Consider the following 17,585-nt stretch of genomic DNA (forward strand, 5'->3'; position numbering starts at 1 on the left):
ATGCTATCTGGGTTAGACAGGACCAACTCCTAGCCTCTTGGCTGTTGGCATCCATGTCGGAAACGGTCCTCGTCAATATGGTCGGTTTCGAAACCTCCAGTGAAATATGGGATTCATTGGAGAAATCCTTTGCTTCTCAATCACGAGCTAGAATCATGCAATACAAGCTCCAACTCCAAACTCTCAAGAAAGGAAGTCTTACCATGAGAGAATATCTCACGAAGATGAAGTCCTATGCCGATGTTATCGCCTCCGCAGGCCACAAACTCAGCGAAGACGATCAGATACTTCACATCCTCTCTGGGCTTGGCCATGAGTACGACCCAGTGGTCGTTCCAATCACCTCCAAGACAGAGCCTTTTCCCCTAAAAGATGTTGCAGCTCTGCTCTTAAGCTTCAAAACCAGACTCGACCCAAGCGGAGATGTAATAGCACCATCAGCCCAGTATGCTTCCCAAACTACGCACCAGCCACTGAAGAAAACTGTCTCTCAGCGAGGGGCTTCAAACAACTTCCAACAACCATCTGGCAGAGGAATCAGCCGTGGCTGAGGACGTGGCGGCAGAGCATGGAACAATGGGGGACGAGTTCAGTGCCAGTTGTGCGGCAAGATGGGTCACACCGTTCAACGATGCTTTTACAGGTTTGACTCATCCTTCTCTGGCTCTTCCTCAGCACCGCCGCACCAACCGGGCTCAGGCTCAGAAGGCACCTTCAACAACTCCTCAGCCTTTTCCACCAACATCTCCACGCCAAATGACTGCTCCGATAACTTGAGCTGGTATCCAGACTCCGGAGCCACCAACCATGTCACTAACGACCTCAGTAACTTCAATCTCGGCTCCGAGTACAATGGTGGGAGCAAACTTCTTGTCGGTAACGGTGCAGGTTTGCGCATCTCTCATGTTGGCTCAACTTTAGTCTCCTCTAAAAACTCTCCTACCTTTTTACTTTCAAACCTTCTTCACGTCCCTCATATCACTAAAAATTTGTTGAGTGTTTCACAGTTTGCCCATGATAATCATGTCTTTTTTTAGTTTCATCCTAAGTTTTGTCTTGTGAAGGACCAAGCCATGGGGGAAGTACTGCTGCGAGGGAGCCTTGATCGGGGTCTATACCGTTTTCACCTCATCACCCATCTAGAGCCCCAGAACATCGTTCCTGCCAAGTCACCCAATGATAGCTCAAAATCGTCTTTATTTTCAATTAAAAAAACTCGTCTATGTCTATCCAGTGTCGCTCCTTCCTTCCTCAAACCAAATGTCGACCCCAATGTCCAAACTCCAATGGATATTTGGCACCGACGTCTTGGACACCCAGCTAGCAAAGTTGTGCAACAGGTCCTTCAACGTTGTAATTTGGTCAAAGAAATGAAAAGTATTTTCCATTTTTGTGAAGCTTGTCATTTAGGAAAAAGTCACAAACAGCCTTTCTCAGCATCCACAACTGCCTACAATGAACCATTTTCATTAATTCATTCGGATTTATGGGGACCATCTCCGGTCACCTCAAGAAATGGCTATAGATACTATGTCAATTTCATTGATGCTCACTCCAAATTCACGTGGCTTTACCTCTTGAAAACCAAATCTGAAGTTTTTGACACCTTTGTTTACTTCAAAAAAATGATAGAAAATCAATTCAACAAATCCATTAAAACTGTTCAAAGTGATTGGGGAGGGGAGTATCGATCGCTACAACCTTTCTTCTCTAAACACGGGATTTTACATAGACTCTTTTGTCCTCACACACCGGAACAAAACGGCACTGCTGAACGTAAACACCGTCACATAGTCGAGTCCAGCCTAACCCTTCTTGCTCAATCAAACCTCCCTCTTCGGTTTTGGGAAGATGCTTTCACCTCGAGTGTTTTTTTATCAATAGACTCCCGACGAGGACCCTCCGGCACAAGAGCCCTCTTGAGACTCTCTATAAGGTACAGCCCAACTACTCTTTTCTTAAAGTTTTTGGTTGTGCTTGTTATCCTCATACACGTCCTTACAACACACATAAATTACAATTCTGATCCAAACCATGTACATTTATTGGTTATAGCAATCAACACAAGGGTTGCAAGTGCATAGACTCTCACAACCGCCTATTCATATCTCGTGATGTCTCTTTTGATGAAAATACATTTCCATTTGCCAACACACCTACGGACCTTAGCAATCACCACATCACCGACTTTCTTCCAGCTCCCTCCTTAGTCCTAGTCCAACCTCCTACACCACCATCTTCCGCTCCTATGACTATTGATGAGCTAGCCACTGAGAATGTCACTTTTGCTCCTTCCCAAGATCTTGTTCCATCTTGTACTAACACGGATGCCCACGAGGACATCGTTGAATCTGCTCCATGTGTACAGGAACAGGTTGCCGAGCCCTCCGAGCCGCTTGTCGAGCCACCTATCAACATACACAACATGACGACTCACGCCAAGGCTGGGATCTTTAAGCCGAAGGCCCTTGTTGTTCACTCGTCGCCACCGACGCCGCGCGAGCCTCAGTCTCTCTCTGACACCTCTCAGTCCTCTGATTGGTCAGCAGCTATGAACGAAGAAATTCTGGCTCTTCGTCGCAATCAGACCTGGTCACTCGTCGAACCCCCGGCAAATCGTCGCGTCATTGGTTCCAAGTGGGTGTACCGCGTGAAGAAGCGAGCGATGGAAGTGTTGCGCGTCTCAAAGCTCGCCTTGGGGCCAAGGGATTCAATCAAGTTGCTGGCCTTGACTTCACCGAAACATTTTCACCGGTCGTGAAGCAAACCACTATCCGGGTGGTCCTCACAATTGCCCTCTCTTTCGGTTGGGATACGCGGCAACTCGACGTCAATAATGCCTTTCTCAATGGCACTATTGATGAAGAGGTTTACATGGCGCAACCCCCGGGCTATGAAGACTCCTCCAAACCGACTCCCGTGTGTCGCCTTCACAAAGCCTTGTACGGGCTCAAGCAAGCCCCGAGAGCTTGGTTCGAGAAACTGCGGCTTTGGCTTCTCAACTCAGGCTTCCACAACTCGCGGTCTGACAATTCCCTCTTTCTCCGGTTTACATCAGCCTCCACAATGTTCGTCCTAGTGTACGTCGACGATATCATTGTTGTTGGAAGCTCCTCCTCAGAGATTGACTCCCTCGCTACTGTCCTTCACCAACATTTCGCACTCAAAGATCTTGGTCCCCTTCATTTTTTTCTTGGCGTAGAAATCACCCGCACAGCAACTGGTATTCATCTCAATCAGTCTGCATACATCTCCGATCTTCTCCAGCGTGCCGGTATGGACGGCGCCGCTGCCTCGCCTACGCCTATGGTCTCAAGTCTTCGTCTTTCGGCCTATGATGGTGATCCTATTGAGGAGGGCACCAAGTATCGCAGCCTTGTCGGTGCTTTGCAATACGCCACCATCACTCGGCCAGAAATCTCGTACAGCGTCAACAAACTCAGCCAGTTCATGCACTGCCCTCTAGACCAACATTGGAAAGCTCTCAAACGTGTCCTCCGATATCTAAAAGGAACGCCTAATCATGGTCTCCATATGACCCCCTCAAATTCTCTCAATCTAGTGGGTTTCTCCGATGCTGATTGGGCGACAGACAGAGACGACAGAAAATCCACGCCAGGGCTGTGCATATACTTCGGAGGCAATCTGGTTGCGTGGTCGTCAAAAAAGCAAAACATGGTGTCAAGATCATCCACGAAGTCAGAATACAGAAGTCTAGCCTCCACTACAGATGAACTTCTCTGGCTCAAATCGCTTCTCCATGAACTCAAGGTCAAGCAAACACAGATCCTTGTCATCTGGTGCGACAATCTCGGTACAGTCTCCCTCTCAGCAAATCCAGTCTTGCATGCTAGAACGAAGCAGATTGAGCTCGATCTTTACTTCGTTAGAGAGCAGATCAGCCGCAAAACTTTGTGTGTAAATCACGTACCAGCCACTGATCAAGCAGCGGACATATTCACAAAACCGTTGTCTGGAGCCTTTTTTGAAAAACTCATAAACAAGCTCAAGGTAGTGCCGCTGGGAGCGTTAGAATTGAGGGGGAATGTTAAACAATAAAAACGACAGTAAAACACCAAGCTTCAGGCTATAGCTGTCGTTTTTATTCTTCCAATTCTCCCGCTTCTCCTCCAGTATTTCTTCCCGCTCTGCCTTCTTGGACACTGTACACGCGTCATCCTCACTCACTCTCGTACAAGCTACAACACTACTATTGGTGCACTCAGCTTGACGCGGATAGGAATCAAAAAGGAATATCCTATTGCAGCTGTCCTTCTTTATGCTTATCTTGTTACCGTTGCCCTACCATCACTGTATAAAAGACAGCTAGCCTATGTGCTTTCATTATCACAAATGAATATAATATAAAAAAAATCACTCCCTTTTATTATTGTTTATTCTGTCCAGCTCTCTTTTAAATCCAAAAGAGAAAGGAAACGGTTATTATTATTACCTAAATTAACTAAAAACAACCAAAGAGTATACTTAATTGAAAAACCAGTCAATTTATATCATTCAGAAAAACATACGTGGCAGAGTAAAACTGCTTCGCATGATCCATATATCATCTTAACCAACTCACGGGCTCAAGTTGAGCATCTTCAAGGTATTATAACGTTGTTACAAAATCACATGCACTAAATTATTTTGGAAACATATAGAGCAAAATTTGGTAAAATTTGATGCGTAGGAACCATAATTAAGTTTTAAAAATTACTATTTACTCCTCTTTTATGACGTTTGTTAGCATGTTCTTATACGGCTCATTATCTTCCAAGAGACCATTATTTGAGAAAAATCATATAAACAAATATGAAAGTGAGAAACGTAGAGAGAGACCACTGCTGTCTTTTTTTGCAGCTTTTGTAGTTGCTAGAACAATGTGGTATGGTACAACAACTAGCCTGATTGAATTATTTGGTCTCATTCGGTATCAATGGGATCAAGGCTATTTCCAACAAGAAATATATCGAAGAGTTAGTCCAGGATTAGCTGAAAAGCAAAGTTTATCTAAAGCTTGGTCTAAAATTCTCGAAAAATTGATTTTTTTATGATTACATCGGCAATAATCCTTCAAAATGGGGATTATTCAGAGCGGGTTCAATGGATAGCGAGGATGGAAATAGAGAGATGTGTAACTGATTCTTTAGTGTGAACTACTATTCTCAGATTAGTTTTTATATTTAAACAAAAAATTAGGCTTAATCTCAGTCGTTAATACACAATTAACACTAATTGGTTCTCAACTAGGTTATCAATGTTAACACATCCATACATAATAATGTACCCCCTCAAGTTAAATAGGTGTAGCCATTCCTAGTCGGACGAAGCTGGATGTTTTCATTGGCTTTGTGAACAAGTCAAGAACCTAACCTTCACTAGGAATGTAAATATCTCGAATTGCTTAGATGCCACTTTCATTGACAAATTGTGCGTCTAATTCAATATGTTTTATTCGAGTGTGGAACACAGTTTACAGCTCACGAATTCGCACCAATGTTATCACACCAAATGGCATGAATGATGGTTTGAGGCTCGAGCTCAATGCCAAGTACCTTGAGAATGATGGATCTGGTTCTGCTTCTGGCTACCACATCTTGTTTCTTCGATGTCCAAGGAATCAAGATATCAATGAGGAAGATGCAAAGCCATGTTGCCGAGTTTTGATCATCCAAATTACTTGCCTAACCATCATCTGAATAGACAATGATGTTTGAGTCGCGGAGTTGATCTTCCACTGCTTTGACGACTAATTCCCACTGTATTGTTTGATATTTTTGTTGATCTCTTTTGAATAGTGAGCCATGTGTTTCGAGGATTGTCTTTGGTATTCTCTGATTATGTTTTGGTATTCTACAATTTGGGGTGTGATTGAAATTATGATATGGTTATTTAGTGGAAATTAACAACTACTTCTAAAGCAGTTGCCATTTCGCAAACCTCTTCAATAACGACAATGTGTATACCATTTTGGAAAGTCCCGCTGCGACTATGACATAATGCGCCACGGTTAGGAAGATATTTTTTTAGTGTCTTTATACAACAGTCCAAAAAATATTGTAGAATCTCATGTTTCTAAGTACGACTATAGAAACCCAACTTTCTACAACTGTCCTACAATGACCGTATTGTTGTAGAATCCTTTGTGTAGAAACTTTTTACAACAATTTTATTCCATTATAAAATTCCCTTCTTGTACTAGTATTTTGAACAAGTTAACAACCTCCTTCACTAAGAACGTAACGGTTCATGAGCTTCTTAGATTCCTCTTTTTCATTGACCAAGTTGTGCATCTAATTTCAGTATGTTTTTTCGAGGGTCAAATACATGTGTTCAAGCTAAGGAAGTCGTTCCCATGTTATACACCAAGTGATCGATTGTTCAAGATCTAGCCCAATGCCAAGTTCAAAATCAGCTCAAATGTTGTGGTTGACAATGCTCGATATTCGGATCTGGTGCTGCTTTTGGCTACCATGCATCGTCATGTTTCTTTGGTAACCACGAAATCGAGATATCACTGAGGAAGATACATACTCATATCTGAATCTACAATGATCTTTGATTTTTGGATATGTTGTGAACTTGATACCTTAATTAGTCAAGCCAACTAAGTAACTGAGATCTCATTTACAAGGATTCCAATGAGACTAGTAGGAGCCTCGATGGCTAACTTTGTTCGTGGAGAATGCAATGCTATGAATCATAGCCGGGTATTGTAGTGATCCAAATGTACTATTGTACAATGATGATTGATCAAACCAATCACTATCTGATCGGTGTAACTTGGACACATCAACGTAGGACATGCCTTTGAGTTGAGCATATGTGTCTTGGTGCTAAACTCTTTCGAGTATTTTTGATGAGCGAGACAAATGTTATTGCTGTCGCGCAATGTCTAAAGCCCAAAAAGTAATTAATGTCGTGACCTACCTTATCTTCTCCTGTAGTTTTTTGTTGTTCGAGTCCACTCGTTGGATGCCCCAACTAAAAATAAATGCAAGTGCTACTAATTTTTTAAAAATCAGGTACCTAGTGATAATAACTAGGTACACAACCGGTTTAATTTTGCAGTGATAATAAAGAAAAAAAGTTCTAAAGCTATTGATGACCAAATTCTTACCAACAAGGTGGGCTATAACACATTCATTTAAGCTTTGAAGTTGAATTTCTACTCTTTTCGTTGGTTGCCATATTTTTGTACAAAATATCATCCGTATTATGGTGGAAAAAGGAAAGACGTGGTGTTAGCATTTAGAACAAATTTCAATCAAAGTAAACGGAGTCCTGAAACAAACGCAAACGAAGCAGGCAAAAGTAAATATAAACATTCAACGACTGACACAATACAAACACGAGAATAAGAGACAGCTAGTCATATGTCGTTGTACAATAATCCGTGACCAGAACTCACAATACCCATAGAGAAGCAAATACTATGGACTGATGCCGAAAAAAGTACTTTCAAATCCAGAAGCATTGTTTAAGGAAAGGATAACACCACCAATTGACCTTAAAGCTTCAACTGCAACTCAATTCTAAACTGCAAACTATAGGGTGTTGTTAGGCACGTCGTAAACCTCTTTGCTAAAGTATAGGCTGCATTGATTAGAAGGAACAAGAATAGTGGAAAGTAACAAAATGCACGAACCATTAGAGACCAACGGAGAATCAAGTGGCTCAATATTAAAAAAAATGAAGCCTAAAACTTCGAACTCAAGAGACCAAGTCATGACCTACTCCAACAATGAAAAAGTCAAATATTGCCGAACCACATAAAGATTATTCTTGTCATCCAACAACTAGCATAACACGAAGAAAGACAACTGAAAGCAACTTGCTGCTGATGAATCTATAAATCCCCACAAGACCACAACAGCCTGGAGAAGCAACTATTCGGAATAATGCATACAATAGAGATATACCTGGTAATTGCACCTCAAAGCTTCAACTTCTAACAAGCCCGAGAGTTTAATAAGGAACTTGAAGTATATAATAATACTCGTAAATAAATTTACAGGAAAGCCATAGATTAACCTTGTACTATACCTCAAAGCTTCAACTTCTAGAAAGCTAAATGTTGAGAAATAGGAATGGAAAAGTAAAAGGATACGCATACGAGGAAGTATTAGATCATGGAAATATCGCTTTATAACCTGGTCCTGAGTATGGCTTATTACTTTATATATATGGCTCACATTCAAGAATCATCAATTCCTTGCCAGTTTTGTTTGGAAGAAAATATTTTCCGTCTAACTCAGCCGAGATGTCAGAAATTCTGGAGACGATTTTCAGGCAATAAATCCACCATCTTGGCCGACATTCCGGTGGACGATTTACAGCAGTATATATGTTTGCCATTCTCCGTGAACGAATCCATAAATTGAAACACAGAGCCATAATTCTGCTGGAGAAAAAGAATCTGTAGGGAACGAATTCTGCAAAGCTTCGACTCCGAGAAACGCATGGACAACAATCATTGCAAAACAATCACATACACAAAATAACAAGGTAACTTGACCAACTGGTGGTCAACATGGCTAGTTTTTTAAATTGCTTGGTAACACCATTTTATAGAGATTCAACATGCCTATTTTTTGTAATCAATTAGTATCACAATTATGAATTGCCTGAAGAATATTAAATGAGATACATCACATATAAATAAGAACAAATGGTTCAACACATGCTTATAATTGCATACTTTATGACACTGGATCAAAGAAATACGATGGTTGCCCCCAAATATCTCGAGTAAAAATGATATAGTTGAAAATTTATGCTATAATCAAACAAAGGGATGCAGAAGAACTAGAGATCAGCTGACCACCTGTCAATCTGAATTCGCCTCTATAGTAGGTATTTTTCTGAATCAGGCAGGAAAATTGAATTTGTACTCAATATTATTACACTTCCTTCCCACTATTCAAATTTACTCGCGAATAAAAAAAATTCATTTAACAAACACGAATAAGTCAAAATTGAATAACTTTTTAAGAATTTCAATTTTTATTTAAAATCTATTAGAAGTTAGTCATGTATCTTTCTAAAAATAGAAAATTATAAGAATTATTAAGCGAGAAACAGGGTAAGGCTGCCCGAAAAAGGATATAAATTTAAAACTTAAAGACTTCTGAAAGAAGAAAATAGAAGAAAATCTACATGTATCAAATACAGGCATTAGTTACCTATGGAGACCTTTGGGATTAGAAGCAGAGTTGCCCATCGGGCTGGTGTGTTATTTAGAAAACCGGGCCTCGATTTAGGAGATAGCGCTATAAGGATGGTCACCTAAGTACTTCACAGGATATTCCTTTTGGTTGGATATCCTGAATTTATATAAAGTAGCAATTTCAGGTAATATTTCTTCTAATGAAAAAAAGTCTAAACCGTAGAGAACGTGCAAAAATAATAATAACAGTAGTAATAATAATGAATCTTCGTTAAGTAACTATTCTATAATGATGCCAGAAGAAACGTGATTTTGAATCACCAAGAACATACTTAAGAGAGTAGAGATCATGCAATCGGTAATGAATTATCAGATATAAGGTTCTATCATATCTGCCACATTAACACGCAATGACAACAAAAACATTTTTTTTTTTTTGCTGGGAAGCAAAAACAGATATAAGTACGAGGAAACTCAATGAGCTGATATACCCTTGAAGTAGGGTACGGCCATCGATAAGCTAACGATACAGTTAAAAATTTATCTTATAATCAAACGAAATGATACAGAATAACTAGAGATCAGCTTACCTGTTACCTATAGTTAGTATTTTTCTGAATCAGGCAGGAAAGTCTAGCCCTTTCTCCAAGTGTTTGCCTGAGAATGGAAAGTTCTAAGTTGCAGATATGGTGATCCTGACCGACTCCTCAAATAATGTATACTGCAACTTCGGCTACCCAATTCTCGTTTTTCCTGATTCTTATAAATTTGATCGAAAACGCAAAAAATATATTTTTGACAACGCTGTTTGGAACGGCATAGATGTAACTGATAACGCGAACTACATAGCGCTGTGGCTCACATCTTCTTCCAAGGTTTTCATTTTTTTGTGGGGTTTTAGGTCAGTGATTCTGTCCCTTCGAAAGGCTGGCTGGTGTGTTCCTTTTGCGTGCGGTCGGTTTTTTTCCTAGGGCTCGGTATTCTGTCTGCACTGGGGATGTAAAAAGCATGTGTAACACAGCATATTGCCATTTTTTGTATTATATTAAATATTAAGTTTCTTTCAAAAATAAAAAATAAAAATTGATCGAAAACTCATATAGAAAACAGCAGAAGAAGAATTAGTTACATCTCATTTCCCTAATTTTCACACTTTAACGATTAACCTCATTGTCATTCAAAAAAGAAAACAAAAATGGAATGACAAAAGAACTCGGACATAGTCCGAAGCGGGGACTACCATGCAATGAGCTTTGATGCGATGGGAAAGGGAGAGTAATACAAAAGGAACCTACCTTAGTTTGAGCTTATCCACTGAAACACATTGAGTAACCCCATTTTTTATCCTCTGCAATCCGCTACACTTACAGAGAACAAGAACTAGATCAAACACATATATTCACACCAAAGGACAAAGTAACAACTCATACCAAAAGGCAAGCCCAGGGGCTGTCTGGAAAAGAAATATCCTCTGATTAAAAACAAGAGAGAGAGACTTTTTAATAATTTTAGTCTGCACCAAAGGACTAACTACTCATACCAAAAGGCAAGCCCGGGGCTGTCAGGAAAACAAATGTCCTCTGATTAAAAACTAAGAGAGAGAGAGAGAGAGTCGTCGGAGCTATGCGTTGGAGCACTGCGATCACCTTATCCTCTTGATAATATAAGCGCACACACCCAGTGCGATATTATCTTTCTTCTTTAGGTCTCTCAGTTCGAGACCTGATAAGAAACCCCTAGACAGAGACACAGAGTTCACAAAAGAGTTTGAGAGACAGAGACTGTGTCGGTGTGTGTGGAAGATATTGTACCTGATAGAGGGGAGAAGATCTGGCCATGAAAACAGCCACTTTTACTCTAATTCTCCCAGATGAACTCTAAACCCTAGACTATACCAATATGTACAATAACACTCCGACGGTGTGGTGAACAAGGGTGGTCGGTTGGTCTCTGAGAACCCTAATTTAGAAAACTTTGAGAGAGAGAGAGAGAGAGAGAGATGAGTATGGAAATGAGAGAAGCAGGAACAAATCTTAAAAGCGACTTACATCTTAAACTTGATTGGATCAGATCTTAGAGGGAAGCCATTTGCATCATTAAACAACTTGATCACTGAACTCCGCCAACGCACAAGAAAACAAAACTTTAGTGAGTAAATATTGGAAAAAGATATGTAAATCTGGCTTGTGCCACTATTAATAGAAAAAGTTGCTGTTTAAAAAAAAAAGTAAATATTGGAAAAACTGAAACAATCCAAACTATCCAAAATCACAGAACCTGATACCTCCTTTAGGCTTTGTTTTTGTTTGGTACGAAGGATAGAAATATGGGTGGATGAATTGTTTAGGATGGAAAAGAAAGGAAAGGAAATGAGTGGATTGTAACTTTTTTAAAAGTTGATTGGTATGATGAGAGGAAAGATGAATATCAATCCGTCCTGTTGTTTGGTATGAATAGAGAAAAAAATAGAGTGATTAATTTTTAATATGGTAAAGTACAATAATACCCTTATATATTATCAAATTGATATTTAATTTGCACATATTTTATTTATATTATAAAAGCCATATGCATGCAATTACGTAGCTGAATAATTATATTATATATATAATGTTATTAAATGCAAAATTGCATATATTATAAAGTATTTAAACAAAAGTAATTGCCCTACAAAAATTATAAATATTACAACTTCTTGTATTTTTTTTTTACGTTCACAAGATTAATATTTTAACTATTAATATCCCGTCTTAATAAGCAAAATAAATTTATGGACTAGAGCAAAATAGGCAATTACTAATAATTTTTTTACAAAAAAGTGTTATATGATGTTCTAGAATCACATAAGCACAAAGTTTCACTCCTTGTTGTTTGAAGGCATCATCTTTTGAAGAAGTTCAAGACGACGCTCGCTTGGGACGGCAAAGAAAGCTCGGACTTTAGAGGAGTCCTTGATTAAAAATAGAAAAGCATCAAGTTGAATATGATCCGGAACATCAATCTTCAATAGTTCGGCATAAACTTCCTCCTCCGAATAAACTTTTGGCCTTCCTCTCTCAATTGCATCAATTCCTTTTTCGGCTATGATGTTGCTCTCTCGAATGACGAGATTACCTTCTTTCATTACATCAACAACGCCTCCTATGCTTGATTGCATAGCTTCCATATGTTTATCAAACGAATCCATCATAGTTAATTTTCTTTTTGTACCTCTAGATGAGTTTGGAGTTTGGGAGGCTTGTTGTGAAGTCTTTTGTTGGGAGATGTTAGTTTGCGTAGTCTCGTCAACCTCAAGATCAACAAATTCATTTTCTTCAACTTCATCTTGCCATTTCTTAGCCTTCTCTTTTGCACTTATTGCATGTTCCCCGGTCGCTCTATCTTTGGCAAATAACTCAAATAATTTATCATAATTTTGAGTTGCACTATATCTCCACTTGTTTGCTTTAGGATTTTTCTACACATATTCACAACAACATGACAAAAAAATAAATAAAAAAGAAGATAATAACAATAATAATAGTGATAAAAATGCAAGACCATTTAAAAATATTAACAATCTACGATTACCTCTATAAGAGCGTTCCAAACTTCGGGTTCGGCCTCAAATAACTTTGTCGTTGGGTTCCAAGCAAAGCCACTTAATCCTTTGAAAAGATCATGAATTCCATTGAAATTACTTTTCAATGTTTTGATTCTATTTTTGAGGTGGTCTTTATCAAATGGATATTTCAACTCATCTTGACAGATTTTGAGAACATTATTATATGCACTTGTTGTAAAAGTTCCATCAACCCTATTTCCATTAACATGTTGCTCCAATAAAGCATCGATAAGTACAACATCCATTTGTTCCGTCCATTTCACCGTCTCTCTCTTTGTTTGTTCAACCTCAAGTGCACTCTTTCCTTTTTTCGTCATATTGATTATATGTTCGAATATCTGCATGAATATAAATTATAAAGATGATATTATAACAAAAATAATCATAAGTCTCATTATATATATCATAAGAGTATCATAGTAGTCACTACCACAAAAGTACAAACATACAAGTAGGAAAATAATTCACATAGCATAAAACAAAATAAAAATTATTCCCTATTCATTAAGTAGTCATGCCACATGACTTGTGCTATATTATCCCTCAAGACGGCTCCTTTTCTAGCATCTTCTCCATCATTTGATATGTTATTAAACTCTTCTACTTCCGGTTCTCGGTCCATAAGTTCTCGATCTACTTGTCTAATTAATTCGTCATCCGGATCCACGCCCATTAGATAGTTATGCAAAATAAAACAAGCTAATACAATTTCCGTGAGTGTCTTGATAGGATATTGAGGCTCGGTACCACTCGATATGATTGTAAACCGTTTTTTTAACACACCAAAGGCTCTCTCTATGACATTGCGTAATGACGCGTGTCGAAGATTAAATAACTCTTCTAGATTTTCCGGACCACGTTGTGAGTACTCTTTCAAATGATAGCGCACTCCTCTATATGGGGTGATAAGCCCGCTTCGTAACATATAGCCCGCATCAACTAAATAATATTTTCCTATACAAAAGAATTTTGTGTTTAGTTAGTTATGTTAGCATAAAATTATATTTATATATATGAAAATAGTCTACTTGTCTACCTTTAGGAATCATTAGTTTATCTTCCCTTACTAAAGCATCTTTGATAATCCTTGAATCCGACGCCGTTCCTTTCCACCCGGGCAAAACATAAGTAAATTTCATATCAAATCCACATGCGGCCATTATATTTTGTGTAGGATATTCTTTTCTTCCTCGATATCGCGAAGCCTCATTTCGAGGCACTTTCACTCGGACATGAGTTCCATCAATTGCTCCAACACAATCCTGAAATTAACTTATACTTCAATTTCTAACTAAATATTCCTATCAAGTCAATTATATGAATTATATTAGTGGTAATGAATACCTTAAAATAAGGGTAGAATCTGAAGTTGTTGAGTATTTCATCGGGTATTTTTTCTCCATCGGGTTGCCTCAAAAAAGTGTCTTCTAATGATATTATTGCTCTTAACACTTCGTGGAAATGTCTACTTATTGTCTCACCACTCCGACGAAAGAAAAATGATACAAGACGATTTTTAGCACAATGTGATATTACATAGAGGAACTTAGCCACTTGTTCCTCTATTATTGAGTTTTTGTTATCCTTGAGGCGACCCGATTGTCGAAGTAGATCACACAACTTAACAAATGCAAATGGACTCATTCGTATGACATCACGGCATTTCTCGTCAACACTCATACGGTTTATAAGTTGATTCCTAATTGTTTCACTATCGACACTACTATTACGTAAGCCCGGATCTACGTAATTGGAGCAATAAAACAATTCCATCATGCAAATCATCTCCACTATGTAGCACACGAGTTGGATAGTAGCTATGCGTCTTTGTCTTTCCCATTCATTCTTGAACCTTCTAATATTTTCTTGGAATGTTACAATGACATTCTCTCCTAAATTCTCATCTCTTGAACTTATCTCCCAATCATTTGTTGAGTTTTCTTGTTCATCCATCTATGTAAAAAAAATAATTTTTAACCATATAGCAAATAAGTTGTATTACCAAATACACAAAATTCAAGCAAAGAAAAATAAATCGATATGCAAAGTGATAAAAATATTCAAACTTTTGTTCGAGTAAACAATTATTTGATCATGACAAAAGAAAAGCTAGTCATAAATTGGTGATGAAAGAACATAACCACACAATGAAAATGGAAATAAATGTACTTAATAAGCAACATAAAAAAAAAAAAAAAAAGACTAGAATGCACATAAATTTCATATAGATATATAAAAAAGAGGAAATCAAAAGAGATAAAATACATACCAATGAAGCAATATATTATGAAGAGATTAGAATAAGCTCAAGACCTTGATTCTAGTAACATACAAGAATTTTATTAAGCATTAGATAGTTAAAATATTTAAAATAAAAAAAACTTACTTGTGAACTCAAGTTGTCAATGGTGGAGAAACTCATTCACCAAACTCCATTGTTATGTGAGATGTGTGAGATGTAGAAGATGAAGTTATGGAAGTGAAAAAGTCATTTTTACTCTAATATATTATATAGATATTATAAGTGAAGGTTAGTTTTGTAATTTTATAAAAATTTGTTGCTCTCATTTCTTCATCCGTGCAAAATGGGGGGGGGAGCATTTTTGGTGGGTCCCATGGATTTAAATCCATCCCTCCATACCTCACAACATTTCCCTCTTTAATACCAAACAACAAATAAATACAATCCATCCTCTCAAATCCATTTATTCTAATCCATCCCTCCAAAATCCTTCATACCAAACAAAGTGTTAGTCACAACACCAATACAAAAAATCTTGCCAACCCAGAAGCATCTCCGGTTTAACATGCTCTTTCACTGCTATCTATGAAACCAAACGTTAGTAACAAGTGTTGGAAAAGACTTACATATCTAAACCTAGGCTCAATACATACTGTATTTTTTTCCTTCACGTATTAAGGCTGCACTTGTCTTCCATCAGTTTTTTGAGGAATTAGCTTCTCCGTCATGGGTTTCGTCTGTGCTGACATAACTGTTATTTATTTCTCCGTCGTCCTTGTTCAGATCATAACTACCGTCCTCTGGTTCATTGAGACCTGAGATTCCAAGAAATACTTGTTTTGCCGTTAATTTGATGCTAATTAAAATAAAATAAAATAAATATAAATATATACCTTGTAAGTTTCTTCATAAACAAGAACATAACATAACATAGCTCACTGGTTAACTCCCAAGCTTCAGAGATGAAAAAAAAACACCCTCCCATGGACGTTAAATAGTTCAACATTTGATCTCCCGATCTTTCAGCCTTGGAGAGAAAGCTTAAGAAAGCATTAGAACTGGGAGATTGGAAATCAACAGCGAGAAGCTCTTAAAACCTCTTAAGAGTTTTCATTTGTATCTCATCGGTTCAGAGTTGGGAACCTGTTCGTACGGGGTCAGAAATGCATCATAAGAAATTGATCGTAAAGTATCTTTATATTCCAAGGAGTTTCAGGAATTTAAGAAATCGTGATTCAACGACTCAAATGTTCAAGAAAAATTAGGGATACGCAGTAAGAACAATGCACAAATCGCATTCAACATTTGCTGATTTTTCTCTTTAGTTTGGGAATTAATTAGGTGATAATCCAATAAACACTCTCCAAATTAAGGAAACAACTCAATTGATAATAATGCTTCACTCACCTAAAATCGTTTGTCATAGACATTGAAATAGTCAAAGACTGCCCAGTTCCGTCTTTGGCGAACACCTTCGGATATACAAGCAGATCTTCTACAGCTTTGCTTCAATTCATCATTGCCTGCCAAATGGTTTTTTAAAAGTGAAGCAATAAAATTTAAATAAAGACGCACATAAAGAAGGGAAAAATCTTATGGTACTGAATGAGAAAACTGATACACACACGCCCAGAATCTAATACCACGAACATGCACAAAACATAGCAATGCTGATCGATTTCGAAAGCCACATTTTGTTCCATTAAATCTTTAGAGAAACTTATATTTTGGAACTTAAATTGACGTCGCTGTTGTCTGCACTGAAGGATTGCGGCGTCGAAAATGCTGTCATGGAAAGGGAATTTGAGCTCTCACCTCTCATAGAAGAGGAAAAAGATTTTGCAATAAAAAAAAAAAAAAAAAAAATTGATAAAATATCTCTATTAATCTATTTAAGATCAAATCTAGAAATGTTACGATCAAATATAAGAAAAATTAAATTTGTATTCAATATTACTACAGTTCCCACTATTCAAATCCACATTCGACTTTAAAAATTCATTAAAAACTCGAATGAATCAAAATGAAATAATTTTTAGAATTTTGAATTAGTTATTTAATCCATCGTATTTTATTATATAGAGGTCTACAAAGATAGAAATGATAAGAATTGGTAAGCGAGGGTACGACCACCTGAAAAGGAGTATAAAATTAGAAGGATAGGTAGAGTTGCTCATCCGGCCAGCGTGCTAATCGGAAATCTAAGGCTTGATTTTGACTCAATTCCCGGAATAGCGCAGTGTAAGATGGTCAACTAATTACTTCACAGGATAATATAAAAGGGAGACTTGATAAACCAAGCATTTTGTGACACCACATTTGAAAATAAAGCCATGTTTTGGTACTCTTAGAAAAACCAAACATTTTTACTTATGAAAAGTCAGAAATACCCTTAATTAAACCTATCTCCTCTTATCCTTACATTCCTTCTTCTTCAGTAACGTTCAATAAAATCAAAACAAAAACGTGGAGCAAAACCCAAAACACCGAGAACGGAAGAAACCCACACGAAAGCTCAGCGCCCAAGCCAGCCACTTCATCGCGAGTCAGCACAGCCCTCCTCGTCGCTA

General features: G+C 37.9%; 1 protein-coding gene and 2 long non-coding RNA genes across 13 annotated transcripts; all 3 read right to left on the reverse strand.

Annotated features, from left to right (window-relative positions):
* Nucleotides 1–7,308: 7,308 nt before the first annotated feature.
* Nucleotides 7,309–11,456, reverse strand: LOC149400534 (uncharacterized). Of its 8 annotated transcripts, XR_016296695.1 has the most exons (6): nt 11,218–11,456; nt 10,981–11,141; nt 10,600–10,905; nt 10,465–10,527; nt 9,760–10,160; nt 7,309–9,326 (listed from the first exon to the last, which is right to left on the reverse strand). It is a non-coding gene; the product is annotated as an uncharacterized LOC149400534 (long non-coding RNA). The 8 variants fall into 8 exon arrangements; XR_016296694.1 differs by having other exon boundaries at nt 9,760–10,527; nt 10,710–10,905; XR_016296693.1 differs by having other exon boundaries at nt 9,760–10,527.
* A 570-nt stretch (nt 11,457–12,026) lies between these two features.
* Nucleotides 12,027–14,453, reverse strand: LOC149400535 (uncharacterized). Its single transcript, XM_089612146.1, has 3 exons — nt 14,310–14,453; nt 12,740–13,111; nt 12,027–12,626 (listed from the first exon to the last, which is right to left on the reverse strand). Exons 1-3 carry the CDS (start codon nt 14,451–14,453, stop codon nt 12,027–12,029), a joined length of 1,116 nt encoding a protein of 371 aa, XP_089468272.1.
* Nucleotides 14,454–15,523: 1,070 nt separating this feature from the next.
* LOC149400536 (uncharacterized) lies at nt 15,524–17,278 on the reverse strand. 4 transcript variants are annotated; one of them, XR_016296701.1, is made up of 5 exons: nt 16,659–16,873; nt 16,423–16,538; nt 15,909–16,158; nt 15,669–15,830; nt 15,524–15,598 (listed from the first exon to the last, which is right to left on the reverse strand). It is a non-coding gene; the product is annotated as an uncharacterized LOC149400536 (long non-coding RNA). The 4 variants fall into 4 exon arrangements; XR_016296700.1 differs by lacking the exon at nt 16,659–16,873 and adding an exon at nt 17,149–17,278 and having other exon boundaries at nt 15,669–16,158; XR_016296698.1 differs by having other exon boundaries at nt 15,669–16,158.
* Nucleotides 17,279–17,585: the final 307 nt, after the last annotated feature.

This window comes from Urtica dioica, chromosome 4 (assembly GCF_054948205.1).
Source record: "Urtica dioica subsp. dioica isolate 48M chromosome 4, U.dioica_male_clone48M_v1_H2, whole genome shotgun sequence".
In the NCBI taxonomy this organism is placed as follows: Eukaryota; Viridiplantae; Streptophyta; class Magnoliopsida; order Rosales; family Urticaceae; genus Urtica; species Urtica dioica.

Excerpts from the sequence above, each read along its gene's own strand:
- LOC149400535 (XM_089612146.1), bottom strand. The coding sequence starts at position 14,453 with ATGAGTGTTGACGAGAAATGCCGTGATGTCATACGAATGAGTCCATTT. Across the intron at positions 13,112-14,309 it reads AAGTGGCTAAGTTCCTCTAT|ATATTCGAACATATAATCAA; the intron begins GTAATATCACAT and ends ATATTCATGCAG. Across the intron at positions 12,627-12,739 it reads TTTGGAACGCTCTTATAGAG|AAAAATCCTAAAGCAAACAA; the intron begins GTAATCGTAGAT and ends GAATATGTGTAG.